Source organism: Phacochoerus africanus, chromosome X, assembly GCF_016906955.1.
Source record: "Phacochoerus africanus isolate WHEZ1 chromosome X, ROS_Pafr_v1, whole genome shotgun sequence".
Lineage (NCBI taxonomy): Eukaryota > Metazoa > Chordata > Mammalia > Artiodactyla > Suidae > Phacochoerus > Phacochoerus africanus.
The window spans coordinates 11,881,701-11,909,355 of NC_062560.1; the positions used below are offsets into that span (position 1 = coordinate 11,881,701).

General features: G+C 44.7%; 1 protein-coding gene across 2 annotated transcripts; it reads left to right on the forward strand.

Annotated features, from left to right (window-relative positions):
* Positions 1 to 1,390: 1,390 nt before the first annotated feature.
* TLR7 (toll like receptor 7) lies at positions 1,391 to 27,623 on the forward strand. 2 transcript variants are annotated; one of them, XM_047764447.1, is made up of 4 exons: positions 1,407 to 1,535; positions 1,883 to 1,986; positions 15,818 to 15,950; positions 23,400 to 27,623. In XM_047764447.1, the coding sequence occupies exons 3-4, from the start codon at positions 15,948 to 15,950 to the stop codon at positions 26,547 to 26,549; spliced, it is 3,153 nt and encodes a 1,050-aa protein (XP_047620403.1). In that variant the 5' UTR covers positions 1,407 to 1,535; positions 1,883 to 1,986; positions 15,818 to 15,947; the 3' UTR covers positions 26,550 to 27,623. The 2 variants fall into 2 exon arrangements, with proteins under 2 accessions (XP_047620402.1, XP_047620403.1); XM_047764446.1 differs by lacking the exon at positions 15,818 to 15,950 and having other exon boundaries at positions 1,391 to 1,535.
* Positions 27,624 to 27,655: the final 32 nt, after the last annotated feature.

Here is a 27,655-nt window from a genome sequence, read left to right on the forward strand (position 1 = left end):
TCACCCGACAAGAACTTCATTGGAGGGTTGCAGCCAATCCACAGCCGCGGAGAGGGAGGGAGGCCAGGGGTTAGTGCTCAGTCCTCTCCTCCCATTGGCCAAAGCCAACCGGAAGTCTTCCAGTTAGTGATGACGTTCCTACAGCTCAGCCGCTCCGGACGCAGAGCGTGGTGGGAAGGTGTGGAAGAGCCGATCTGCGGGGGCAAAGGGAAAGCGAGTGGCCCGCTAGGTAAGGCGTTACTGTCCCCTGTTCGGCTCCCACCTTCTTCATTCCCAAGCGTTTCATGTCAGTTTTCTTCCCAAGTATTTCATGTTTTTGTTGCTGTTTTTCTTGAGAACTCTCCTGTTGTCCATTTGGATTCGTTATTGTTTATATGTGAGAAAGCTGTGGATTTTTACGTACCGTTTGCATGGCAAGGTGGTTTGGCAGGAAGGCATTTGATTTTTGCTTGTGTGACTATCACTTACATGGTATGTGACCTGGGGAAAGTCTAGTATCTTTTCTGCGTTAATTCCGTGATTTGATATATATATATATATATATAAAAGAACGAAAGAAAACGGATGATATTTACTTCATCTTTTTTAGTGTTTAATGAGATAATACATATGAAGCAGCTAAAACAGTGTCTGGTTTGTAATAACCTCTCAAAGATCACTTATTTATTGTGTCTGCTAGTTTTTTAGCTGATCCGGGGCACTATTGGCTTTTCAATACAGTCGATTAACCCTGATCATTTTCAGCTGGTTTTCTCATGGCAGACTTGCACTTGGCAAATTCTCTCGGGGTCCACTAGGTGGGCTAAAGAACTTTAAACATAACTATCGATGTTTTGACTCTACCTACAAAAGGCCCCAGTAACAGTTCAGAAGGGAACAGTTCTCTAGGGTGCCCCACTTGGAGAAGCAGGGTTGACCTGGCGCTAGACTTCAAGTGCAGCTGCCCTTGTTTCACTGAAGTCAGTGAACCCACCGCAAGCCCTGCCCCTGCTTAGAAACCAGGGTCCCTTTCAGCGGGACCTAAGAATGAGCTGAATTTAGAAGTCTCTAAGATATCTGTACAACTATGGTTCTCACTCTGGGGCATTTTTGCTGCTCCCTCCCCAGGGGATATTTTGCAATGTCTGGGGACATCTGTGATTGTCACGACTGGACAGGGCAATGCTGCTGGCATCTAGGGGGTGAACAGGTCAAGGATGCTGCTAAACATCTGATGGTGCCACAAAGAATTATCTCACCGCACGTGCTCAGGTTGAGAAATTCCTACAAAAAAGAAGAAAGTTTGGTCTCCCCACTTGCTTGGATTTAGACATGGCTTTACCTCAGTGGTAAAAATAAGAGGAACCTACTGCTTCTGTGAAACCTCCTGTCTGAGATGGCTTAAATAGTTACGCTCCTCCCCCAACCCCTAACCTCATCTTTGCCTTGGAAACTCCAAGGCTGGCAGCCTGGAGTCTTGACTCTGGGCTTCCCATAGCCCATCTCTTCACCTCCAAAGATTCCAGAACTAGACTCACTCCATGCAGCCAAGAAAGGTATTTTAAACATTGGGACAAATGCAGATGATATATGAGCCATCCTCAGGGCACGGGGAGGGGAGGAAGGAGAACCCAGATTGTATGCAAAGACTTTTTTTTGAGAATCTAAAGCAGAGTTTTGGTAGCCTCAAGTGTCGTTTCTTTGACCATGAAGTCTGACTTTTAATAATGTTAGAAATCATTTTCTCATGTATGTTTCTGGTCGGTATGTTTTGAGGAAGTAAATACTGTTAAGAGATGTTTTCAACAGCCCCGTATTAGAGCAATGGTCCCTGAGCGTTTGGAAGCTTCAGTACGTTGCTGCCTTTGACATGTAAAGTGTTGGTGTTTTCTCTTTATCTTAGTTGATGCTCTTGGGTCCATCTCAGGCCGATCTTGACGCCGCCTCTCATGCTCTGCTGTCTTCAACCAGGCTTCTCTGTTTGATTCTGGAAGAAGACTAAAGATGGTAAGGACACCGAAGAGATCCCTAAAAAGCATTACCTGTAATTTTTGTGGAAGAACTGAAACTAGCCAGCAGGAGAGATGTTTAAGTATCTTGATTTCGGTTATTTGCCGAGGAAAACGTCTTGCCTGGTATTTCATAATCAGGGTTAATCATGGAGGGTGTTTTGTAATTTCAGATTAATCAACACTTGGTCTGTCTAACTTCCTACAGGAGTTAATCGGGCTGCTGCGAGGAGCACCAGATGTTTGAATTGGGGAAATAGCTTCCCTCGGTCTAAGTTTTTTCACCCTGCATTTTGGGCTTTAAAACCGTGCAAGTCACTGAAGTTCTTTTTCTTTTGTGCTTTTTCTAGCGTAGGGTGGCATTTGAACGAGTATGTGGTGGCGGGGAACGCGGACTAGAGATACAGGGAATCTGGGCTCCCATGGTGTCAGAAAAATCAGAACCAGACAGTAGGGTAAGCTGTAAAAACAGATTTTCCTCCAGAACTATTGCAGTGGGAGGAAAGAGACCTCAGTATAGGACTGGGCTCAGTTCCAAATACGACATGTGCATGTGGGGATTTGTAACCAAGAAGTGGGGGAGGGGGTCAGTGGATGGAAAATTACTAAGAGGAAACATTAGGGGTGGGGGTGGGGGCGTTTCTGGCTGAACCCACTTGACAGGATTCTTGCCGAAAGCAGGCCAGGGAGCTGGATGTCACCTGGGGGGGGGGGTGGTAGGGGAGAGGGTGTTTGATGAGACACCAAGGATGATCAGATGTCACTGGGGAGAGATTCTTGCTAAAACTGGGCAAATGGAGACAAAAGCCCAAAGCTGGAGACCTAGAAGCTTCGAGGAGCCTGAGTCAAGTTGAGTCAAGGAGAGAGTCTCTGTCAGTCACTAGCTGGGGGGCCGTGGGCTTATCACCCAAGCCCTAGGAAACTCGGTTCTTTTGACTACACAATGAACGTTACACTCCCTCTCCCGTTGCCTTTGCCGGGGGCAGGGGGAGCATGGTGAGGCTCACATCAGCCAATATATGTTCCAGTCCTTTGCAGGTAGTGTAAGTTAGTAGGCATGCCGGAGACATGGGTGGTCTTTTTCGGAAATTCTTTTGTCCCCCCACTTTGACAGACTAGAGTGCATTCACCAGGAACCCGCTCCGACGTCTAGATCTGAGTGCTGGTGCCCGGGCTCATTTGGTGTCTAAGGTCCAATGAAGAGTTAACCGTGGGGCGCTCTGTTAACAAAGGAAACAACAGCTTAGAGTTTCATTTCCTAGAAACTCAGCTGTCTATTTTTAGGCAAACCCATGCCTGCTCGCATCTGCCTTTGCCCCTTGAGGGATGGCATGATGGCGTTGATAGTAATAGAGAGAGCTCACATGTGTTGACCACACAAGTTACGTGTTGTGCTAAAGACTGGATGTCTCTAATTCGACCTCCCCCTCAAAGCAGCCTCTTGAGGCCCCGATGAAGGACCTGGGGTTTCCAGAGGGTAAGAGCTTGTGATCTTGGCCGGACAGCCATACTGGAGACCCTTCTGCTCTGTATAGACCAGGCTCGGCACACACGTCTACCCAGGAGACAGTCAGCACTGGCTTCAGGTATCTCACGCCTTAAGAAAAGAGAAGTTGGGGTATCTTTTTTTAGTTATTATTATTGCCACAATCCTGAGGCATATGGAAGTTCCTGACTGCAGCTGCATCCTATAGCAATACCGGATGCTTCAACGCACTGTGCCACCACAGGAACTCTGAAATTGGGATATCTCTTATAAGAAAAACCTCATGAAGGAGTTCCCGCCATGGCATAGTGGGTTAAGGATCCAGCATTGCCGCAGCTGTGGCATAGGTCACAGCTGCAAGCTCGGATTGGATCCTTGGCCCAGGAACTTCCATATGCTTCAGGTGAAGCCAAAAAAGAACAAGGAAAGAAAGAAAAAAAAAAACCATGAAAACAATATTCAAAAGTCCAAAAAGCATAAGGAAATTATTCCATTTTACTAATAGTTATATGTCAGACCTCTCGATATGGGAACTCCACTTCAAGGAACTCTTCTGAAAGAAGTGATCTGGGGAGTTCCCGTCATGGCTCAGTAGTTAACGAACCTGACTAGTATCCATGAGGATGCAGGTTCAATCCCTGGTCCCGCTCAGTGGGTTAAGGATCCGGCGTTGCTGTGAGCTGTGGTGTAGGTCGCAGATGCGGTTCGGATCCCCTGTTGCTGTGTCCGTGGTGTAGGCTGGCAGCTACAGCTCTGGTTCAGCCCCTAGCCTGGGAACCTCCATGTGCCTTGGGTGCAGCCCTAAAGGACAAAAGACCAAAAAAAAAAAAAAAAAAAGAGGATAAGCAATGAGATCCTGCTATATAGCATTGGGAAATATATCTAGTCACTTATGATGGAGCATGATAAATGTGTTACTATTTTTTTGAATAGTTTGACAAAAGAGCCCTGCATTCTAACCATTTTACAGTTGAAAAAGCATAGGCCCACGAGGGAAAGTGATTCAACAAAGTCTGAGAGCACTTAGGTGGCAGAATAAGAATTTATTTATTTATTGGCTTTTTAGGGCTGTACCCTTGGCCTGTGGAGGTTCCCAGGCTAGGGGTCAAAACGGAGCTAAAGCTGCTGGCCTACACCACAGCCACAGCAGTGAGGCAGCCACGTCTGTGACCTACACCACAGCACTGCAGTGCCAGATCCTTAACCCAATGCATGGGGGCCAGGGCTCGAACCCACGTCCTCATGGATACTAGCCGGATTCGTTTCCACTGCGCCACAACGGGAACTCCAGAATGAGAATTTAAAATCAAACCTCTCTACTGACAAAGCCCCAGCTAGTCCTAAAATGCTTCTCACTGTGTGCCATAGATGCAGGAAAGGGGGCATCAGTGTCAGAGGAAATGGGTCCCCATGTAGCAGTAGGTAAGCAGTTTTAAAAGTAAAAACGTTTGTCGACCAAAAAAAAAAAAAAAGTACAGCCTAAAAGTTGAGCGTTATTTTGTGGACAAAAATGAGACCTTGGGCTGGGAGGCAGCATCTCGAGTACCCCTGAGAAAATTGCGCCCGGAGGTGAGGGGGAAGCTGGGATATATAGGAGTTTTGCAACAAAGGACAGGTGGTAGGAACACGAGATGACTGTTAATCACAGCAAACGAGACCTCTCGAGTTAAGGAGTTTGGTGCTTTTCTGTGCATGGGAAGTTGCAGACGTCTGGGCGCTCTGAAGTCATTGCTTTGATATGCACCTCGGCTATGGGGCCAGTATCCTGTTGTCACATCCTGCGTTTCCTCAAGGCTCACCATGGCGAGTGGCTGCGGTCTGAGGGCTGCTAGATGGCAGGTATTCTTGGTTTCTTTCTGGAGTTCTCCCAGGGCTCACCATCTCACCCTTGGAGGGACTGCAATGGCTCCGGACTGTGACATCCCCTGTTTACTGATGTAGCAGGCCCTATTTGTTTCTCACATGATTCTGCTCTTAACGGTAGCACATTTCTTCCTAGCCCAAGAGATAGTAAGGGATTCATTTACTGCATTAGTCAAAATCAATGAGGAGTTCCCGCTGTGGTGTAGGTTGCAGCTGTGGCTTGGATTCAGTCTGGCCTGGGAACTTCCATAAGCTGTGGGTGCAGCGGTAAAAGAAAAAAAAAATTGATTATTTAAAAATGTCAAGAAGTTCCCGTCGTGGCTCAGTGGTTGACAAGTCCGACCAGGAACCATGAGGTTGTGGGTTCGATCGCTGGCCTCGCTCAGTGGGTTGAGGATCCAGCGTTGCCATGAGCTGTGGTGTAGGTTGCAGATGTGGCTTGGATCTGGCGTGGCTGTGGCCGTGGCGTAGGCCGGCGGCTACAGCTCCGATTGGACCCCTGGCCTGGGAACCTCCATGTGCTGTGGGTATGGCCCTAGAAAAAAAAGACCAAAAAAAAAAAATATATATATATATATAAATAAATGTTGAAGTTCATGCCAAAATGAAAACCAGTCATTACAGATTAATGATCCAGTGTCATTCTGCCCCCACCCCCCAAAATAGCTCATTTAGATCTCAGAAGCCCACCAAAATTTAGGGCTGGGATGGCAAATTATAGCCAGTGGGCCATATCCAGCCTGCCACCTGATTTTAGCCCACAAACTAAGAATTTTTTAGTGTTTTCAAATGATTGAAAAAGTCAAAGGAAGAATACTATTTTTTTGTAAAAGATGGACGATGCCCCAATGTATTTGATGAAGTTTTTATAATTTAAATAAGAAGCATTATAAACAGAGAAAAAAGAAAAATCATTCATCATACAAATGTAAAAGGGTCACACTCTTTTGTGACCCATAAAACTGGGATTAAATCCAAATTTTTGTGCCCAGACATGGCTTTATTTGTGTGTTTGCTTACACGTTGTCTGAACTGCTTTTACACTGCAATGGCAAATGACTCAACGGTTTGAGTAGCTATTAACTGGCCCTTTATAGAAAGAGTGCTGATTGTGGTTTATGGAAAAAAGGAGAAAGGGTGTAAGGTCAGATAAGATTGAATATCTTTGGTGTCTGTTTTGATGCGTAGTAGTTGCTGACTTTCTAATTTCTGTAACTATATCATTTTACTCTTTTACTTTGAAAACTAGGTCCATTTGGACTAAGATGGTAGAAAGCAAATGATAAGTCTATTTATCCTGGTGCTGTTTTTCTGGTTGTTATATAATGAGACTTTGATGTCCATGGTAATTAGACTTTACAGAGGTCAGCCTATAATTAGAAATATTTCAAAATTGGGGAGTTCCCGTCGTGGCGCAGTGGTTAACGAATCCGACTAGGAACCATGAGGTTGCGGGTTCGGTCCCTGCCCTTTCTCAGTGGGTTAAGGATCCGGCATTGCCGTGAGCTGTGGTGTAGGTTGCAGACGCGGCTCGGATCCCGCGTTGCTGTGGCTCTGGCGTAGGCCGGTGGCTACAGCTCCGATTCGACCCCTAGCCTGGGAACCTCCATATGCCGCGAGAGCGGCCCAAGAAATAGCAACAACAACAACAAAAGACAAAAAGAGAAAAAAAATTAAAAAAAAAAAAGAAATATTTCAAAATTGGCAAAAAGAGGATATTTGGTCGTCCGTCTCTTAGGGAAATTTCCAGTGGAGTCTGGCCCGTAAAACAATAGCAAGTAAGTAACTTCCCTTATTCACAGCCCTTGGTTAGCCCCTAGGGTGATGTCTATAAACACATCTACTTAGCAAACAGTTCAATGTCATGGCAACGTGACAAAAAGTTCAGTGAATTCAAAGCCTATGGTTTCCCACAATTGCTTCCCCATTCCTCGCCTCTTCCAAGTCCCTTTCCCACTCTTCTGCCCCCAGCCATCACCTCTGGTTCAACCCAGCCCGTCCATGGCTGGCAGCCCCACCGCACCATGAAATCCTTTGTTTCCATAGCTTGGCTTAAGTGACTCCCACTCCGCCAAATGCATATTCCAACAGTTTCTTTTGAACTGGCTTTTTTTCTGCTCTGTGATCTTGAAAATAAATCGGAAGTGCCTCTGAGGGCATCCACCTATTGTCCCCTAAAATCTGGCACATGGCAGCCCACAGGGGGTGCCTGGTGTGTTGGCCTGTGGACTCACGTGGGCTAGATGAGCCGGGACGGAGCAAATCCTTCAGTGAGTGTTCCAGGGCCTCAAATAGTCAGGTGAATTTCCTTTTGTGAATTTCCTTCAGGTGAATTTCCTTTTGTGAAGAATTTCCTTGCAGTCTTTAAATCTAACCAGATCATAGCTAGGCAAAAATATATAATAAAGACTGGGAGGGGAATGCAAATGAAATACGGAAAGGTGAGGGGCTTTACCTGCCCCCAGGTAATCACACCTGGCATCATCCTCCTCCAGTCACCTTCTGGGCCCCTCTCTCCACCTTCCCCTCAATTCCAGCCATCCCCCGCCCCATGCCATCTCTTCACTGTTAGCGAGGGAGCGGGTAACCTGGCTTCCTGCTGCCCTGAGAACACTGTGCTGATTCAAAGAGGAATGCACCTCTTTCCTGGAGTGCCTCCCTAGAGCTTCTGCAGCTGCCTCTCCACCTGACCTCCTGTCCAATGATGCATCACTGCCTATCAGATCACCCCAAAAGCACTGGCTTAGAACAGCCACCTCCCTAGACTGTTAGGTCTGATGGGCCCAGGGCTTGCCTGGGCTCAGCGAGGTGGCTCTGGTGCTGGCTCTGTCCCCCATTCGCAGTTGGTGTCTGGGGCTGGACTGGAGCCCCCACACCCACCCAAAACACAGGTCTGCTGCCAGGGTGGTGTTGCCAAAATCTTGGCTGCCTCGGTACACCGATGTCAAATAGGAATTCAGAGACAGAGAAAGTAGCTTTAATTCCCAGGTAAAGAAAGGAACCCAGCAAGCTAGTGCAAGGACTGTGCCTCCCCCTCCTTGGAGCGGGTAGTGAGGAGTCTTACAGGGTTTGAGGAACAGGGCGTGGTCAGCTCCTGGACATTTTCCTGATTGGTGGGTGGTGAGGTCATTGGGAATCAGCGTCATCAGCCTTCTGGTTCCAACTGTCTGGGGTCTTCTCCATGCTTGTAGGCAGCACACAGTGGACTTCCAACCCTCCGTGGGGGCTTCAGCACCTGCAAAACAGCTTCAAGAACACGGCTCAAAACATTATCTCTAGTCCTTGAGGAAGAACTAAATGTCCCTGACTTTATTGAATAGCTTAACTATTATTCTGTCTAGCTCGACTGTTTTCTTTTTCTCTGTATTTTTTTTTTCTCGCTTCTCTGATGTGCTTGATTCTTTGACTAAAGTTTTTCTATAGATAAAAGGCAGGTGGAGGACATGAGTTGGGGGGGGGTCCACTCTGGGAAGGGCTGGCAGGGTCCTGCTTGGTTCTAGTGGAGACTCCCCAGCTTTGGGCCGCCTCTGTGTCCCCGTGGTCTCTCCAGTATGGCAGCTGTGCTTCTTCCAAAGCTGGTGGTTCAGGACTCCAACCCAAGTGCAGAGAGAGGGAGGTCAGGTGCAAACCCTCTCACCTTTTTCGTCCCAGCCTTGAAAGGCCTGCAGCATCCTTCTTTCTGCTCTGTCCTCTTAGACCCTCACACAAGCCTGGTCAGGTCCAAAGGCGAAGGGAGCTAGGTGATCCAGCCTGTAGACGCTCTCGTCCTAAAGGGTGGAATTTTTCTGCTTCTCAATAAGGCCAGTCTCCCACTGGGAGCACAGGTCACCTCCCCAGGCTCTGGGTGCTTGCATCCTCCCCTCCCCCTCCCCCTCCTTCCCTGCATCCTCATCAGTATTGTTATTCACAGTGATTGGGGGGGGGGGTTGGACTTTTTTTCACTCTCACCAGCATTACAACATGCTGTTATTTCTCTCATCCTAAAATAGATGCTCTTGACCCTCCTGGCCCTGGGAACTCCCACCAGTGTCTTTGTTCCCCTTTGGAGGAAAGAAACTTCCCAGAAACGTTTGCTGCCTCCAGCCCCTCTCCTCACATTCTTCCAAGAACTTGGAAGTCATATTTTATTTGGCTTCACCTTCAAAAATGTATCCAGTAGTATCTGGCAAGTTCTCGCCACCTCCACCCCTGCCAGCTGGGGCTTTTGCTTGAATTACTGTCATAGCCTCTGGACTGGTCTCAGCACTTCCACCCCGGCCCCTGGTGGTCTCTTTTCAACAGTGCAACCAGCATGATCTTTCTAAAAAGGAAGTTGGACCATGGCACTCCTGGACTTCAAAAGTTTGTAGTGGATGGGCCTGCCACTCCTGGCTGGGTGGCCAACAAGGCCCTGTAGGCACCCTCAGCAAGACTGGGGCCTCCCGCTTTGACTTCGGCTCCGTTCGCTGTCTCTTCCCCTGCTCCAGGAATACCAGCTTTGTTGCCACTTTTGTGATGATTCCAGCCTGTTTCCACTCGGGCCTTCACATGAGGCTCTTCCTTCTGCCTGGAGCGCTTCTCCCTGGACAGATAGGCATGGCCACCAGCCTCCTTTCCTTGAGCTCCAATAACATTTGCCCAGATGCCAGCTTCTCAGTGATGCCCACTCAAGCCCCCCTGTTGAGAGTCCAGCCCCAGCTCATGTTCCTGATCGTCTCCCCCCTGCCCTATGTTTTCTTTTTCCTTAACATTTATTATTAACCATCTGACCTGAAAACAGTGATAGATTTTTGAGTTTATTATTTTGAGAATAAAGCTGCACAAGAGCAGGAAGCTTTTCTGTTTTTGTTTTTTGGCCACATCCAGAGCACAGATCCCTGGGCCAGGGATCGAATCTGAGCCACGGCTGGGACAACACCAGATCCTTAATGTATTGTATTGGGCCAGGGATCAAAATTGCACCTCAGCAGCAATTCGAGCTGCTGCAGAGACAACATCGGATCCTTAAACCTGCTGTGTCTTTTTTTTTTTTTTTTTTTTTTAAAGATCTTCTCTTTAATTTCTAGTGGCTTTAAAACCAGTATGTAGGAGTTTCCATTGTGGCTCAGCCGTAATGAACCCGACTAGTATCCATGAGGACACGGGTTCAATCCCTGGCCTTGCTCAGTGGGTTAAGGATCTGGTGTTGCCATGAGCTGTGATGTGGGTTGCAGACTCAACTTGGATCCCATGTTGGTGTGGCTGTGGTGTAGGCTGGCAGCTGCAGCTCTGATTCAACCCCTAGCCTGGGAATTTCCATATGCCATGGCTGTGACCCTGAAAAGACAAAATAAATAAATAAGTAAATAAATAAAACCAGTATGTGTCAGACAGAAGTACACAAAAACATATAGTGAGGAAGCTTTTCTGTTTAGACCACTGATGTGACCCAATGCCCAGAGGCAGGTACCTAGCACATAGCAGGTAGCAATAAAATGCTGCTGGGGTTTTTCATTTTTTCACAATTTCCTTCCTCATTATTAAGAGAAATTACTTCCTTTGTAGTTTTTCAAGTGTTTTAATAAAAAATAATGCTTTTTTTTTTTTTTTTTTTCCGTACAAAACTCCAAGAGTAGAGAAGACGATGAAGGGACATGAGAAATCCTTCTTTCCTATTTAGTGAAGGCCCCCTTCTTATGGCTGCTCAGGAGGCATCATGGTTAAAATTTTCTAATGTCACTGCCTAGCACAGAGAACTCAACCCAATATTCTGTGCTAATCTTGGTGGGAAAAGAATCTGAAAGAGAATGGATGTGTGTTATGTATAAGTGATTCACTTTGTTGTGCAGCACAAATTTCCATAACATTGTAAATCAACAGTACTTCAATAAAACTTAAACAAATGTGCTGTAACTACAAATGGAAAAGTTTCTAATGTCTTCTTCCATACTTTTCTCTACAAATGCAAATCATATGTATATATACACACACACACATATATGTATACTGATATTCATTGAAAAGGAAACATATACTATAGGTTATTTTGATGCTGCTTTAAAAATTCATTTTATTATTTTAAATAAACAGTATATCTCACACAGCTTTTCATGTCAATACCTGTTGCCCTACTACATTCTTTGAAAAGGGATGTTTGATATTCTACTACTGGTGGTTTCCCACTCTTAACCATTTCTCCAAATTGATGGATTGTCATCAATATCTTTTTTTTTGGTCTTTTTGCCTTTTCTTGAGCCACTCCCACGGCATATAGAGTTTCCCAAGCTAGGGGTCGAATCGGAGCTGTAGCCGCCGGCCTACGCCAGAGCCACAGCAACTCAGGATCTGAGCCGCATCTGTGACCTACGCCACAGCTCATGGCAACGCCGGATCCTTAACCCACTGAGCGAGGCCAGGGATCGAACCCGCAACCTCATGGTTCCTAGTCGGATTTGTTAACCACTGCGCCACGACGGGAACTCCTGTCATCAATATCTTTGCATTCTTACTCTTTCAGAGAGCCGAATCAGACTAATAAAATAGTTTCATCTAAGACATAATGTGTATTATGATAAGAATATGCCCTCATGGTTTTTGTCTGTTTGTTTTCTGTTTTTGCCTCTGTGGAATCCTTAAGAGGGTCACAGTAGTTGGAAGCTTTGTTTAGATCATTTTGAAATGACAGCAGCCTGAGGTTCTGGGCAGCTAGGAAGATATGTTTCAGGGGGCTCTGGGCCAAGCTTTGGAGTCCTAGAATAACCGCAAGAGAAAAGAAACATTAAGGTCAGTTCACTCAGCTCTCATAGTGAGAGAAAGTCAAGGTTAAGGAGAATTCAGTCAGTAGGTGTGCATCAAAGCAGCTGACTTCTTTGCCTCAATTTCTAATTTCTAAAAAGTTTTATCTTTATTTTTAAATCAAAGTAGAGTTGATTTACAATATTATACTAGGAGTTCCCGTGGTGGCTCAGCGGAAACGAATGTGACTAGTTACATGAGGACGCATGTTTGATCCCTGCCCTTGCTCAGTGGGTTAAGGATCCAGCGTTTCTATCAGCTGTGGTTGTGGGTCACAGATGCAGCTCGGATCTGGCATGGCTGTGGCTGTGGCATAGGACGGCAGCTACAGCTCTGATTCGACCCCCAGCCTGGGAAGCTCTGTATGCCCTGGGTGTGGCCCTCAAAAGACACACAAAAAATAAAGAAAATACAATATACTGCTAGTTTCAGGTATATAGCAAAGTGATTTGGTTATACATATCTGTGTATATATATTTTTTCATTCTCTTCCATTATGGTTCATTACAGGATTTCGAATATAGTTTCCTGTGCTATCCAGTAGGTCTTTGTTATTTATCCATTTTGTATATAGTAGTGTGCATCTATTAATCTCCAACTCCTAATTTATCCCTCTCTCCCTGTCCCTTTGGGTAACTTTAAGCTTGTTTTCTGTGCCTATGAGTCTGTTTCTGTTCTGTAAATGTGATGGTGTTTAGATTCTGCATATAGGCGATATCATATGGTATTTGTCTTACTTCACTTAGTATGATAATCTCTAGACTGAGTCCTGATGGGACTTTCAGTTACAGGAGCTAACCCTCAGAAGAAATAAACATGAGAAGTCAGACTAATCCTAGTCTTCCTGTAACTTGTTGCAAAATGCAAACCGCATAACTTCATTTCCCTCCTCCTCCTATTTGTCCTTCTCACTCCTCAGATTGCATCCCTGTCACAAGCTTGCAAAGTCTTGGAGATAAAAACAGCAACGCGCAGAGTTAGACTCATCTAGGTCACTGTATTTTCTTGTTCAGAATCATAGCTCCGTACCGTGGGCATTCTAGCAAGAATCTAAAATGGCTCACAAGTCAGGAGAATACACTTCGGAATATAGGCTCGAATCTTGCCACAAAAATGAAGCACCTCAGGGGACATGTGTCGCCACTTTAAAGGGTTGTGTATTCAAGTGTATCTTTCAGGGATGGGCAGACAGCATCACCTGTAGGCCTGACTAGTCCCTTTCCCACAACATCTTCTTTCTCCCACCCTGGATTTCCCTGACTGCAGAGCTCTGTGCTTAGGTGGTGATCACTAGTTGTGAGATGCAACAGCAGAGGGATTTGGTTCCTAATTGGGCAGGAATGGCGTCTAACTCATTTTCATTCCCCTACTGTGTCTAACATGGTACCTTGCATAGAGGAGAGCGCAGTAATGTTTGTTGAATGACTACATGAGCACATACTTTATGATGAAGCTATAGCTCAGCATGCCCTTAAATTTATAAATCCATAAACTAGGCTAACATAGCATGACTGAGCATGAATGCACTCATAAGAAATAAATGATCTGAGAAGTATCTTTTTGGCCCTCCGGTTCGTCCCCCTCAAATCATAATTATCTTTTCTGAATATTTGAACATTTTTCTTATGGAAAATCCAAGTAGCACAATATTTAAACATTAGACTGCCAAGAACCCTTTACCTGAAAATGAAATTAATCAAGATGCAGGTGTGCATCATAGCAAGTGCATTCGCTGGGCTGAAATAGCTTTAAGATGATTGGTCAAAATGGAGTTTGAGTCTTGGTTTGGAATTGCCTCTCTGATCTCTGTTTCCTCATCAGTGAAGTGGGAGTATTTCGATGTCTTTTCGACTACATGGTCAGGGCTTGGTGCTGTGATAGAAGCAATGTATCTACTTTGGCATCTGGCACATAAATACCTGATAAGTGGCAGTTGCTATAAAAAACAAAACCACAAATGCTTGTCTCATGACTCTTCGACATAAATGCTGCGTTTTCCATATTAATAGGAAAGAGTTGATTTACTGGGAAAATAGAACACCTGTGCATACAGAATAAAACATTTCCATTTTTACCATAATTTGCTCACTAATTGAGCATCCACATTTACCCAGTGTGTTTGCTTGTATAATTAGCTGTGATTCGTTACTAAAGCCCGGCCTATTGTGGTGTCTTATGCTCTTTGACAAATCAAATTCCTAAAAGACACATGTCTTTAGGCAGTCATTGCCCAAAAAAGCAAGAAAAGAAACGTGGGTTAATTGTATGAAGTGACTAAACAGACCTGGCTCCATGCTGAATGAACCCTTACATTTCAAAATAGCATTAGTTGAAGCAAAGGTCCTGGCTTCTTCAGTCTGAAGCAGGGAGTAGCAGTTATTTGAAAGGGGCAATGTCCATGGGAATAAAGGAATACTTCACATTTAAAAATCATCTTCTCAGCAGTATCTTTTCTGTTTGGAAGTCTCAAGGGTGTTATCTCTCTTTAACAAATTCAGAAAGGCTTTGTTCATTGACTCCGTTTTCTCCCTCATCTTCTTGATCAGAGCCCATCTGAATTTCAGGCTTTCAGTGCAGCCCTCGTGGAGAGCTGATAGAAGGCTTCTTTGGCGTTACTAGCATTCATAGGGCCATTTGGGCTGGGACAGTCCCATCCTGGCTGTGGCTGTTCTCAGGAGAGACAGATAAGCTCCGTGTTCGTACTAGGGTTTCAGGTTCAGAGGGGGCAGAACTTGTGAGAAAACATCGTATAGGAGTCTTTCTGCAGGTCTGCTTCCCATGACCTCCCCCAGACACCACCCCCTTTTTTTTTTCCTGTGGCCCTTCCCACTTCAACCCTTCTTTTAGAGGCCCCCGTGCCTCCTGATCTCTCCTCATCCCCTTGTCAAAAAAGTCTGACCTCTGGAAAGACTTTACCATTTATGATCATTGAATGTGAGTCTTCCATGGGATTTTAGGAATGTTCAAAGCCTTGATTTACTAAGCAGATAGTAATCTTGCACTCGCTAGGTGGCAGACGTCATTGTGATAGAGTTCGAGTAAAGATAAACAAGGTCAGAGTTCCCTGGTGGCCTGGCAGGTTAATAATCTGGCGTTGTCACTGCTGTGGTTCAGGTTCGATCCCTGACCTAGAAACATTTGCATGCTGTGGGCGCAGCCAAAAAAAGAAAAAAAGAAAAAAAAAAAAAAAACAGACCAGATCATGGACCTGAATGTTTATCTCATAGCGGGAGAGATGGGTGAGTTGATACTGAGACTCGTAGAAAGGTAGGCTAGCAAGATAGCTGAGGGCAGCGTCTGTATCTGAGTTGCCTGATCTCTCACCTCCGGTAAGTTCTCTAGTCTCTGCCTTTCACTGTCCTCATTGTAAACGAATCTCTTTCTTAGAATTTGGATGACACCAAAATAATTTGTGAAATGCTATTGGTTGAAGTTAGTGGCATGGGAATGGAGGTTTACAGGTAATGTGATTTCTTCTCATACTGGGCAGTCTTGGACTGAATTCGCTTAGAATTAATTCCATGGATAAGTTTAAGGTTTTGTCTAGACCAGGGGGCCTGAAAACCATGACCTGTGGACCGAATCTGTCCTGCCACCTGTTTTTGTGTGACTTATGAGCTAGGGATGGTTTTAACCACTTGAATTCGTCACGTTCTAAATGGTTTTTTAAGTACTCACGTAGCAACCTCAGTTTTGTCTAAAATATTTACTGTCTGGCCCTTTGCAGAAACTTTGCCAAGCCCGGGTCTAGACCACTGCTGTCAACTAGAACTTTCTACAATGATGAAAAACGTTCCCTCTCTGCATGCTTGAAAATGGTAGCCACGAGGCTGATGTAACTTTTGAGCCTTCGAAATATGGTTAGTGTGACTGAGAAACTGAATTTTAAAATGGCAGTTACTTTTAATTCATTTAAATTTAAACAACCTCATGTGTCTGTCGCATTGGACAGAGCAGCTTTAGACCATTTAAGTCTAAAGTTTCTGTATTCTGTCAGTGTTCCTCTCTCTCAATTTAATCAACTTCCCAGAGGCTGGCTGAGTCACGAGGAAGGCAGCACCCTTAATCAGATTTTTTTTTTTTTTTTTTTTTGCCCTGGACTGGCTTTCACTGTCTGCTAGAAAATGCTTGATGGAAAGTGCTTGAAAACTGCATGTGAGCATACACTTATTTCCTCTTAAGGCTGCTCTTTGACTGTATCCATTACATCTGCTGTGGTTTAGGGTAAGGCAGTTGGCTTTTTCAACCCCCTCTGGCCCCAAATTAAGGAAGTCTTAATCAAGAGTTAGAGTTCAGGCTGTAGGGGAGAACAGCTTGCTTAGCAAAGCTGTGTTTCCTTCCATCCCTGCTTCCAGAAGAAGAGCTCACGTTAGCCTCTCATCCCTACTAGGCTAACTTCAGCCCTCGGTCACTTCTCTCACGAGATTGCCCAGAACAGTAAGAAGTCATCAGCACACATCATCATCGTTAAGAATATCGTCAAACCATTTCCCCCAAGAGTAAAGTCGAAGTTGGCTTTTCGGGGATGCTAAGCACAGCATGGTTACTACAATTAGCAATGCCGTATTGTGTGTTTGAAATTTCTCTGGAGTTCCCTGGTGGTCTAGTGGCTAAGGATCCAAAGTTGTCACTGCCTGTGGCTCAGGTCACTGCTGTGGTGCGGATTCATTCCCTGGCCCGAGAACTTCCGCATGCTGTGGGTGCAGCGCCCCCCCCCAAAAGTTCTTATCACAAGAAAAGACATTGCAACTTTGTCAGGTGATGCATGTTAACTAAACTTATTGTGGTGAGCATTTTGCAGTATATACAAATAACAAATTATTATGTTGTGTACCTAAAACGAGTCCAGTGTTTTATGGCAATTATATCTCGATAAAGCTGGAAAAACAGAAGTCATAGTTGGCAGGTGTTCGGCCTTCTGTGGTAGCGTAGGTGATATAGTTGTATCAAGGGGTTTTGTGATGGTGTAACACGGGTCACTAGTTTTCCACTTTCCAATACCTGGGTCTTCCTTGCCCAAGGCCCGATGATATCAATACCACATATTTTAGGTCCTCTCATGGGCAGCAGTTTATTTCCAGTACATTCTACACTGGCTAAAATTTAGGTTTGCATTCGTGCAATAGTAATTCCAACTACCCTGGCTTAGCATAATAATCTTGTGATTTCTTGTAAACCCCTAGAAGTCAGCAGTTCAGAGCCTTTATTTGATTTCTCGTAAACTCCTAAAAGTCAGCAGTTCAGAGGCTTTATTTGATTTCTTGTAAACTCCTAGAAGTCAGCAGTTTAGAGCCTTTATTTCCGCTCTGCTTTATGAAGTTGTTCGAGGATCTAGATATTCTGGATCATCTCCCTTGTTGCTTCACCATCCCTAGCATGTTTTTCTCATTTGTATCATTCAAGGTGGTGGCTACGATACCCATATAACAAGAAGCCAGATGGAAATAGACAGGAAGAAGAGGAATAGTCTCACTGTTTAGGGACATGTCCCAGAAACTGCACATCTTACTGCCTTTTACGTCCCCTTGGCTTTCATTTAGTCGTATGGTCATAGCTGCAAGGGAGTGTGGGACATGTAATCTTTTTTCATAGTGACATATGCCCAACTATAAATGGAGATTCTGTCTCTATGAGATGAAAGAAAGGGGGAAAATTGGGAGATATATAACAATCTCTGGAGTCTACGAGACTGATAAAAAGAATTAATTAGGAGTATCAGGAAATACCCCTGGGAGTTCCCATTGTGGCTCAGGGGTTACGAAACTGACTAGTATCCATGAGGATGCGGGTTCGATCCCTGGCCCCCCTCACTGGGTTAAGGATCCAGTGATATCATGAGCTACCTTGTAGGTGGCAGCTGAGGCTTGGATCTGGCGTTGCTGGAGCTGTGGTGTAGGCTGGCAGCTGTGGCTCTGATTCGACCCCTAGCCTGGGAACGTCCATATGCTGAGGGTCCGGCCCTAAAAAAGAAGAAGAAGAAGAAGTAAGGAAATAACCCGGGAATAAGAACAATAAACAGCTAATCTATACATATACGAAGGGCAGCATCTCTCCTAGAAAGAACTAATGACCCAAGCCACAGCAGTGACAATGCTGGATTCTTAGCCCACTGTACCACCAGGGAACTCCTCTGCATTGTGTTTTCAATCTGTGTATTTTTTCTGTACTCCACTGAACTTTGAGCTCTTTAAGGACAGAGACTGTGTTATCTGCTACCGCTAGGAGGTATCCAATAAATATTTGTCAGATGAAAGAATGAATATGAATCGGTGGAATTGTGATCTTCTTAGTACAATTCCAAGCTAAGGAACTGCTGGGGACTTGTGCAGTCCAGGTTCCCTGTCTTGACCTAGGAAGGTTGTCTGAGGCCTTGCTCTCCCGTGTGGTCATCCTCTCGAAGGGGTTCTTTTCCTGAGGACGGTTGCCCCACCTCAGAAGCTACGTGGAGAGGGAACTACCAAACCAGGGCAGGACCCACTGCTTCCATGTGCCACGTGGAGTTCTTTTCACAACTTCCCATGTCATCAGCGGAGTCAGAGATGAGAAAGCACTTGCTTCTGTCCAGGCTGATCACAGAAAGCTTCTTAAGGAGGAGTGTGAACTGGGCCTTATACGAGCAGAGCTCCCTAAACCTTCCCCCTGCCCCCAGGACGATTTAGAAGAGAAAAGGCCGAGTGTGACCTCTGAAGGAACCTACTCCAAGGAGAAATTTCTTTTAACTCTTTTGCTCTGTTTCGCTCTTCATTCTTTCACGCACTCATTCTTTCCTTTTGTGTATTTAGCAAACATAGTGCGGCATGAATTAAGTGCCAAGCATTGTTTTCCACGAGGACACACAAAAGCCTGCTCTCTCAAATCTTACATTTTCACGCAGCATAGACATTAAACAAATAAGCACATAAACCAGAGGCACATCAATTAGCAGCGACATAATTTCTGATTGTGCTAAAGCCTGTGAAGGAAATAAATCAGGGTAGCCTGATGCAGAGTACCTAGACCTCTCTGTGCCTCAGTTAACTCATCTGTAAAATGGAGATAATAATAGAGGTCTGCAATTCCAAAATCCCCCAACTGAAAGCTTTGTCTGAATTCAGTCGATGGCAAACACGACTTGATCTGAACTCATTTGGAGGTGAATCTTGACCTGAACCAAATGATGTAGTTTTTTTTTTTTTTAAATCCCACTCAGAGTGGGCAGTCCAGTGTTTCACGGTCAAAATTATGTGTTTATAAGATGCCCCAGACTCCAGCAGGGCTGGTACATAAAAGGAGGTACATGCATCGCATTCTAAAATGGGAAGAATTCTGACTTCCAAAACACATGTATATCCAAAGGTTTTGGATGAGGGATCGAAGACCTGGAGTGTCCCCCTCATGCACTTCGTATGAAGATTAAATGAGTTAATATATGCAAAGCACTGAAAACGTTGCCCAGCACACGGTAAGTGCTACCTAAGTTAACTGCTGTTCCTGACCTTATAACTATTATTCCGTTGGAAAGTATTTTGAAAAGTTACTCAGAGAAGGCCTCTCTGATGTTGCTTCGTTTAAGGGGTGCGGGGTGACCAGGGTACAGGATGAGGAAGAGAAGGGTGATTGCAGGAAGAGGGAACAGCAGATGCCCAGGCTGGATCAAGCGCAGAACAGAAAACAAGCCGGATATCTTGTGTGTGGTCAGAGAAGGGGAAAAGATGGTACAAGTTCAGAGAGGTAGGCTGTGGTCAGAACGTGCGTGATAAAAAGAATGATAAAGACTTTGGACTTCATTCAAAATGTACGGAGTCGTTGTGGTTGCTCTCATTCCTGTTTCTAAAGTCTGCTCTGATGCCGTGGATGGATGAATGGTAGAGGAGGAGGGGAGCCAGGGAAACCCGTTTGGAGTCCAGTGCGGTAGGCCAGGTTTGAGACCTCACGGCCAAGTGGAGTAGAGAGGGGGTAGCAGACAAGGAGAAAAGTGGACCAGTGCCAGACAAAGTTTAGAAATGACGGAGAAAAAGATCTTCTGCTTTGTTTTTCATTCATTATAATTTATAATATATCCATGTCTCCAGTATGTTAAGATCGGCAGTTTGCGGGACCAAGCTCATACAGGCTTGCATTCAGTCACATCACACTGACCCCTTGAAATTGACCATGGTGGCAGTATTTACACTATGGGAATTCACAAATGCTATAAATCAGGACCTAACAAGTCGGCGATTGGGGCCTGGGGGAGAAAGATTGTTGATAAACATTTATCAGTACACCACTGTCATTATTTTTTCTGTAAGTAGCTTCCTTGATCTTAGAGCCTCCATTTCTTCCATCACAGAAATATTTCAGCTAGGCATTTCTTGGAGAACTCAGTTTGATGAACCCAGCTTCAGTCACTTCATGTTTTGTTTTTTTGTTTGTTTGTTTTTTAACTCAGTCCAAGGATCCTTCCACTTTTTCCCAAGGGTGTTATCTGGGTTCATGGGAATGGGATCAGAAGAGAGCACTTGGCTTATGATTTGTCCTGTATACATTTTGGCACCACCCCGTCCATAATACCACTCTTAGTGACATTACCCATTACCTTTTGATAGTGGGATTCATGAACCCATTCATGTCTTCTGACAGAAGCATAGCTCGGAATGGGGTTCAGGGTCTGGGATCCTCTTATCCAGGATCCCACAAATAGCTCACTGTTCTTCTGTCCTTTGCCTCTTCTAAAGCCCTTTCCCTCATCTTGACTTAATCTCCCCTCCCTGAGTGGTGGACGTTTTCCCTCAGTCTTTGAGTAAGACTGATGCCCAAGGAAGATATACTCTGTTTAGGTAACCGTTCCCCGTGCCCCCTGAGTTTTGCCATATCTTCCTAGGGCTCTGAGTGTTGATGACTGAGAAGTATAGCCTTAAAGGATGATGGAGATTCTGGTGGTGGAAACGGTAGGGAGAAATATTCCAGGTGGAAGGCCTTGCAGATCAGGGAACTGCAAGCTGGGCTTGGACGTAGTGGTTGGAGAAGCTGGTAGGGGACTTGTATCGGGTCAACCTAGACAAGGAAACCGGGCCAGATTATGGAAGACTTTGGATGCCGTGATAAAAAGTTAGGGCTCATTCTGTAAAAGAAGAAGATAAAACCATTTCCAGATTTCAGAGCAGTATCATCTGATTAATGCTTGAGAAGGTCAATGCTAGAGTAGATTGGAGGAGTGAGAGGCTGGGGGCAAGGATGAGGTGTTAGAGTGAACCAAGGGTGGATTCATTTCAACCAGTTGGGTCGGCTGAAGTGGCAAAGCAAGGAGGATGCCAAGAAGGCCGGTGAAGGAGGTCAGCTGGACTCAGTGAATGGTTTTAACGATGGGAAGAAGGAGATGGGGTGGTGAAAGAAAAAAAAAAAAGACAGTGTTGTACCTCTAACTCCAACAAACTTCAGGCATCTAGCATTAGAAGAAAAGCCCAGGAGAAGTTTTGCTCATTTCCCCCCTATTAGAGGAATTAGGGGAGGTAGGCATTGGTTTATTAGACAGCAACACGATGGGTTGACTCAGTCAGTTGGGAGGATGAAAGCATTCGTTGAGCTGGAAGCCTGCTGTAGAGACACAGCCATGGATGAGCCCTGGTGAAACTGAAACCAATACTCTGGAGTAAAGTATTGATAGAAACCCTGAAACCTGAGAGCTAGTCTCTGGTTAAACCAACCTCTATGCAAAGTAAGCTCAAGTTAATATGGTAATTAGTAAAGTTCTCCAGTGCTTCCCAATATTCCCTTTTAAGGTCTTAATTCCCAGGATCCAAGTGTCTCTCATACTAAACCTGGATGCCCAAGAATCCCAGGTAAAAGTAGGTTCCCACCTGTCCCAGGTTAGCAGAGAGAGTCTTAGTTCATGTGTAATTATTGACAGCCCCCTCCCTTTCAGTCCCATGAGTGTCCTGCGTGGTCTCTTGGAGTCACTCAGGCAGTGCCGAGACTCTCCATTCACTCCTTTCCAAACTCGTGAGATGTAAACCCGATGTGAAGGGAAAGTGTTCATCTCCACATCATGTTGAAGATGATTTCCAAAGACCCTCCGAGAGGAAAGCTGGCTTATAGATAGCTTGGCTGACCTGGGGCAGAGCAGTTAATAAATGTCACAGAGCTATGTCTTAATCTGTAAAAGGGGGATAACGGATCACCTTTGTTTCCCGACTTAGGATGTTAAGAGGCTTGAATATGGTGAAAGACTAAAGCGTACCAGAGAAGGCTCAACAAGCAACCATTAATTGCACTAAAGTCCTAATGTGTTTTTCTTTCCAGATGTACTTGCATTTAACATTCCTTCACCACCCCCTACTCCCAAATTTCAGACTTTGACAGCTCATTGATAGCCCTTCCATTGTACCATTCTAAATAACAGGGACTAGGAAAATGCTGCTTTTACCACCTTAAAAGCCATATAACTCAAAAGCTAAGGTGCTAAAAGCTAAATATGTGACTGTGTTATTACTCAGTAATTGACAACTACAGTCATGAGGTGGGGATGGTGGTTATTACTGTTTAGACAGTCGAGAGCAAGACCTGAGCTGTTTTTTTTTTATTTTATGGTTTTTGTTTTGTTTATTTATTTATTTATTTTTTAGGGCCACACCTGTGGCACATAGAGGTTCCCAGGCTCGGGTTCTAATTGGAGCTACAGATGCTGGCCTACACCACAGCCACAGCAATGCCAGATCCGAGCCTAGTCTGTGACCTCCACCACAATCCATTGAGCGAGGCCAGGAATTGCACCCGCAACCTCATGGTTCCTAGTTGGATTCGTTTCTGCTGCGCCACGATGGGAACTCCCTAATTTTTGAAAAAATTTTCTTAGGGCTGCTCCTGTGGCATATGGAAGTTCCCAGGCTAGGGGTCAAATTGGAGCTGCAGCTGCAGGCCTATGCCACAACCATGGCAACTCGGGATCCAAGCCACATCTGCAACCTATGCTGCAGCTTGCACCGATGCTGGATCCTTAACCCACTGAATGAGGCCAGGGGGTGAACCTGCATCCTCATAGATACCAGTTGGGTTCCTAACGCACTGAGCCACAACAGAAACTGCCAAACACTGTTTATCTTGCAATATTAAAAAAGAGGGAGTTTCCTGGTAGCTCAGTGGGTTAAGGAACTGGTATTGTTACTGCAGCAGCTTGGGTTTGATCCCTAGTCCAGGAACTTCCACATGCCTCAGCGACGGCCAAAAGAAACAACAACAACAACAACAACAACAAAACAAATAAAATGTAGCAAAAGAGATGCAGCAAACTGCACTTGCAAATTCTGATTCTTGGTATATTTTAGAAGGGCGATTTGTTCTTCTACTTGCAGGTTTTTCCAGTGTGGACGTTGAAGAGACAATTCCTTATCCTTTTTAACATCGTCCTAATATCCGAGCTCCTTGGGGCTAGATGGTTTCCTAAAACCCTGCCCTGTGATGTCAGTCTGGATGCTCCGAATGCCCATGTGATCGTGGACTGCACAGACAAGCACTTGACCGAAATCCCTGGAGGCATTCCCACCAATGCCACCAACCTCACCCTCACCATTAACCACATAGCGAGCATCACTCCAGCCTCCTTCCAGCAGCTGGACCATCTGGTAGAGATCGATTTCAGATGCAACTGTATACCTGTTCGACTGGGGCCAAAAGACAACCTGTGCACCAGAAGGCTGCAGATTAAACCCGGTAGCTTTAGTAAACTCACTTATTTAAAAGCTCTTTACCTGGATGGAAACCAGCTTCTAGAAATACCTCGGGATCTTCCTCCCAGCTTACAGCTGCTGAGTCTCGAGGCCAACAACATCTTTTGGATCATGAAAGAGAATCTAACAGAACTGGCCACCCTAGAGATGCTCTACCTGGGCCAGAACTGTTATTATCGCAATCCTTGTAATGTGTCATTTTCCATCGAAAAAGATGCTTTCCTCAGTCTGAGAAATTTAAAATTGCTCTCCCTAAAAGATAACAACATCTCAGCTGTTCCCACTGTTTTGCCATCTACTTTGACAGAACTGTTTCTCTACAACAACATCATTGCAAAAATCCAAGAAGATGATTTTAATAACCTCAGTCAACTGCAAGTTCTGGACCTAAGTGGAAATTGCCCTCGTTGTTATAATGTCCCATTTCCTTGTACACCCTGTGAAAATAATGCTCCCCTGCAGATCCATCTACGTGCTTTTGATGCATTGACAGAATTACAAGTCTTACGTCTACACAGTAACTCTCTTCAGTATGTGCCCCAAAGATGGTTTAAAAACCTTAATAAACTCAAGGAACTAGATCTTTCCCAAAACTTCTTGGCCAAAGAAATTGGGGATGCTAAATTTTTGCATCTTCTTCACAACCTTGTCAAATTGGATCTGTCTTTCAATTATGAACTTCAGGTCTATCATACATTTATGAATCTGTCAGATTCCTTTTCCTCACTGAAAAACTTAAAAGTGTTGCGGATCAAAGGATATGTCTTTAAGGAGCTGAAAAGTTTAAATCTCTACCCATTACGTAATCTTCCGAATCTTGAAGTGCTTGATCTTGGGACTAACTTTATAAAAATTGCCAACCTCAGCATATTTAAGCAATTTAAAACACTGAAATTCGTAGATCTTTCAGTGAACAAAATATCACCCTCAGGAGATTCGAGTGCAAGTGGCTTCTGCTCTAGCATGAGAACTTCTGCAGAAAGTCATGGGCCCCAGGTCCTGGAATCATTACATTATTTCAGATATGATGAGTATGCAAGGAGTTGCCGGTTCAAAAACAAAGAGCCTTCTTCCTCCTTGCCTCTTAATGAAGATTGTTCCATGTATGGGCAGACCTTGGACCTAAGTAGAAACAATATATTTTTTATCAGGTCCTCTGAATTTCAGCATCTCACTTTCCTCAAATGCCTAAACTTATCAGGAAATAGCATCAGCCAAGCTCTTAATGGCAGTGAATTTCAGCCTTTAGTGGAGTTGAAATATTTGGACTTCTCCAACAACCGGCTTGATTTACTCCACTCAACAGCATTTGAAGAGCTACGCAACCTGGAAGTCCTAGATATAAGTAGTAACAGCCACTATTTTCAATCAGAAGGAATTACTCACATGCTAGACTTTACCAAGAACCTAAAGGTTCTGAAGAAACTGATGATGAACAACAATGACATCGCCACCTCCACCAGCACAACCATGGAGAGCGAATCGCTTCGAATCCTGGAATTCCGAGGAAATCATTTGGATATTTTATGGAGAGACGGCGATAACAGATACTTAAAATTCTTCAAGAACCTGCACAAGTTAGAGGAATTGGACATCTCTGAAAATTCCCTGAGTTTCTTACCTAGTGGAGTGTTCGATGGTATGCCTCCAAATCTAAAGACTCTCTCCTTGGCCAAAAATGGGCTCAAGTCTTTCAATTGGGGAAAACTCCAGTATCTGCAGAATCTAGAAACATTGGACCTCAGCTACAACCTGCTGAAGACTGTCCCTGAGAGATTATCCAACTGTTCCAGAAGCCTCAAGAAACTCATACTTAAGAATAATGAAATCAGGAACCTAACAAAGTATTTTCTACAAGATGCTTTCCAGTTGCGACATCTGGACCTCAGCTCAAATAAAATCCAGGTTATCCAGAAGACTAGTTTTCCAGAAAACGTTCTCAACAATTTGCAGATTTTGTTTTTGCATCATAATCGGTTTCTGTGCAACTGCGACGCCGTGTGGCTTGTCTGGTGGGTTAACCATACAGAGGTGACTATCCCTTTCTTGGCCACAGATGTGACTTGTATGGGACCAGGAGCACACAAGGGCCAGAGTGTGGTCTCTCTAGACCTGTATACTTGTGAGTTAGATCTGACTAATTTTGTCTTGTTTTCACTTTCCCTATCGGCAGTTCTCTTTCTGATTGTAATCACAATAGCAAACCATCTCTATTTCTGGGATGTGTGGTACAGTTACCATTTCTGTAAGGCCAAGATAAAGGGGTATCAACGTCTGATATCACCCAATTCCTGCTACGATGCTTTTATTGTCTATGACACTAAAGACCCAGCAGTGACAGAGTGGGTTTTGGATGAGCTGGTGGCCAAGTTGGAAGATCCAAGAGAGAAACATTTTAATTTATGTCTCGAAGAAAGGGACTGGTTACCAGGGCAGCCAGTTCTGGAAAACCTTTCCCAGAGCATACAGCTTAGCAAAAAGACGGTGTTTGTGATGACAGACAAGTATGCAAAGACTGAGAAATTTAAGATAGCATTTTACTTGTCCCATCAGAGGCTCATGGATGAAAAAGTGGACGTAATTATCTTGATATTCCTTGAGAAGCCCCTTCAGAAGTCCAAGTTTTTCCAGCTTCGGAAGAGGCTCTGTGGGAGTTCTGTTCTTGAGTGGCCAACAAATCCACAGGCTCACCCGTACTTCTGGCAGTGTCTGAAAAATGCCCTGGCCACAGACAACCACGTTACCTATAGTCAGGTGTTCAAAGAGACAGCCTAGCTCTTTGCAAAATGTGACTGCCTAACTTAACCAAGGGGAAGCTCGGCTGCCTAGGTTTGCTCATAAATGTCTCACCAAAAGAGTGTTTTAAAATCTTCCGAGCCCTGGGATTGCCCGTATTGGCGAGGAGTCACCTGTGTATGACAGAGAAACTGGAAAATGGAAACTTACATAAGCATCAAGTCATCTTTCTATCTCTCTGTGGCTTCATTTACACTTCAGTCTCTGGCTTCTGCTCTTTTATAAAATACTGTTGGGAGAAGGGTGGCAAGTAGAGGACATAGAGTCCTGACCCTTCTGTTAATTGTGACTATTACATAGCTACACGATCACAACATTGTGAAGAACTGCACTTCTACCCTTAAGAAGTACTGGTATGTATAGAAACAGGGTTGAAAAAATGTTCAGGGTCTTGCTGATATGACATTAAAATCTACCAGAGTTAATTAGTAAAACAAAAAAACAAACAAAAAAACAAAACAAGAAAAACCCCAGTTGACTCTTCAACCAGTTGACTGAGTATCACCTGGCAACCAACAAGTGGTTGCTGCTCAAGCGTGGCTCCCTCTCCCACTCCCCCCCCCCCCCCCCCCCCCCCCCCCGCCTAGTATTGGGTTCTGTGAGGGAAATAGAAAAATCTCTGCCCATCGATGGACATAATCTGCTTACAAATGGGAGAAAAATAAAATGATCTGCCTTTATACCAAGTGATGCTGTTTGCCATGGATGATCATTTATCTGCTTAAATATTGTTATGGACTGAATTTTTGTCCCCACCCCCACCCCGAAAATTCCTACATTGAAATACTAACCTGCAATGTGATGGTATTAGGAGGGGGGGCCTTCGAGAGGAGATTACGTCTTGAGAGTGGAGCCCTCGCGATGGGATGAGGGTCTCAGAAGCAGCAGCCTGAGGACTAACTTGGTGTTTTCTCACCATGTGAGACTACGAAGAGAAGGTGGCAGTCTTCCACCCAGAAGAGGGCTCTCACCAGAACCACATCCCACTGGCACTCTGATCTTGGACTTCCATCCTTCAGACCTGTGAGAAATAAATGTTTGTTGTTGAAGCCACCCAGTTTATGGTGTTTTGTTACAGCAGCTCA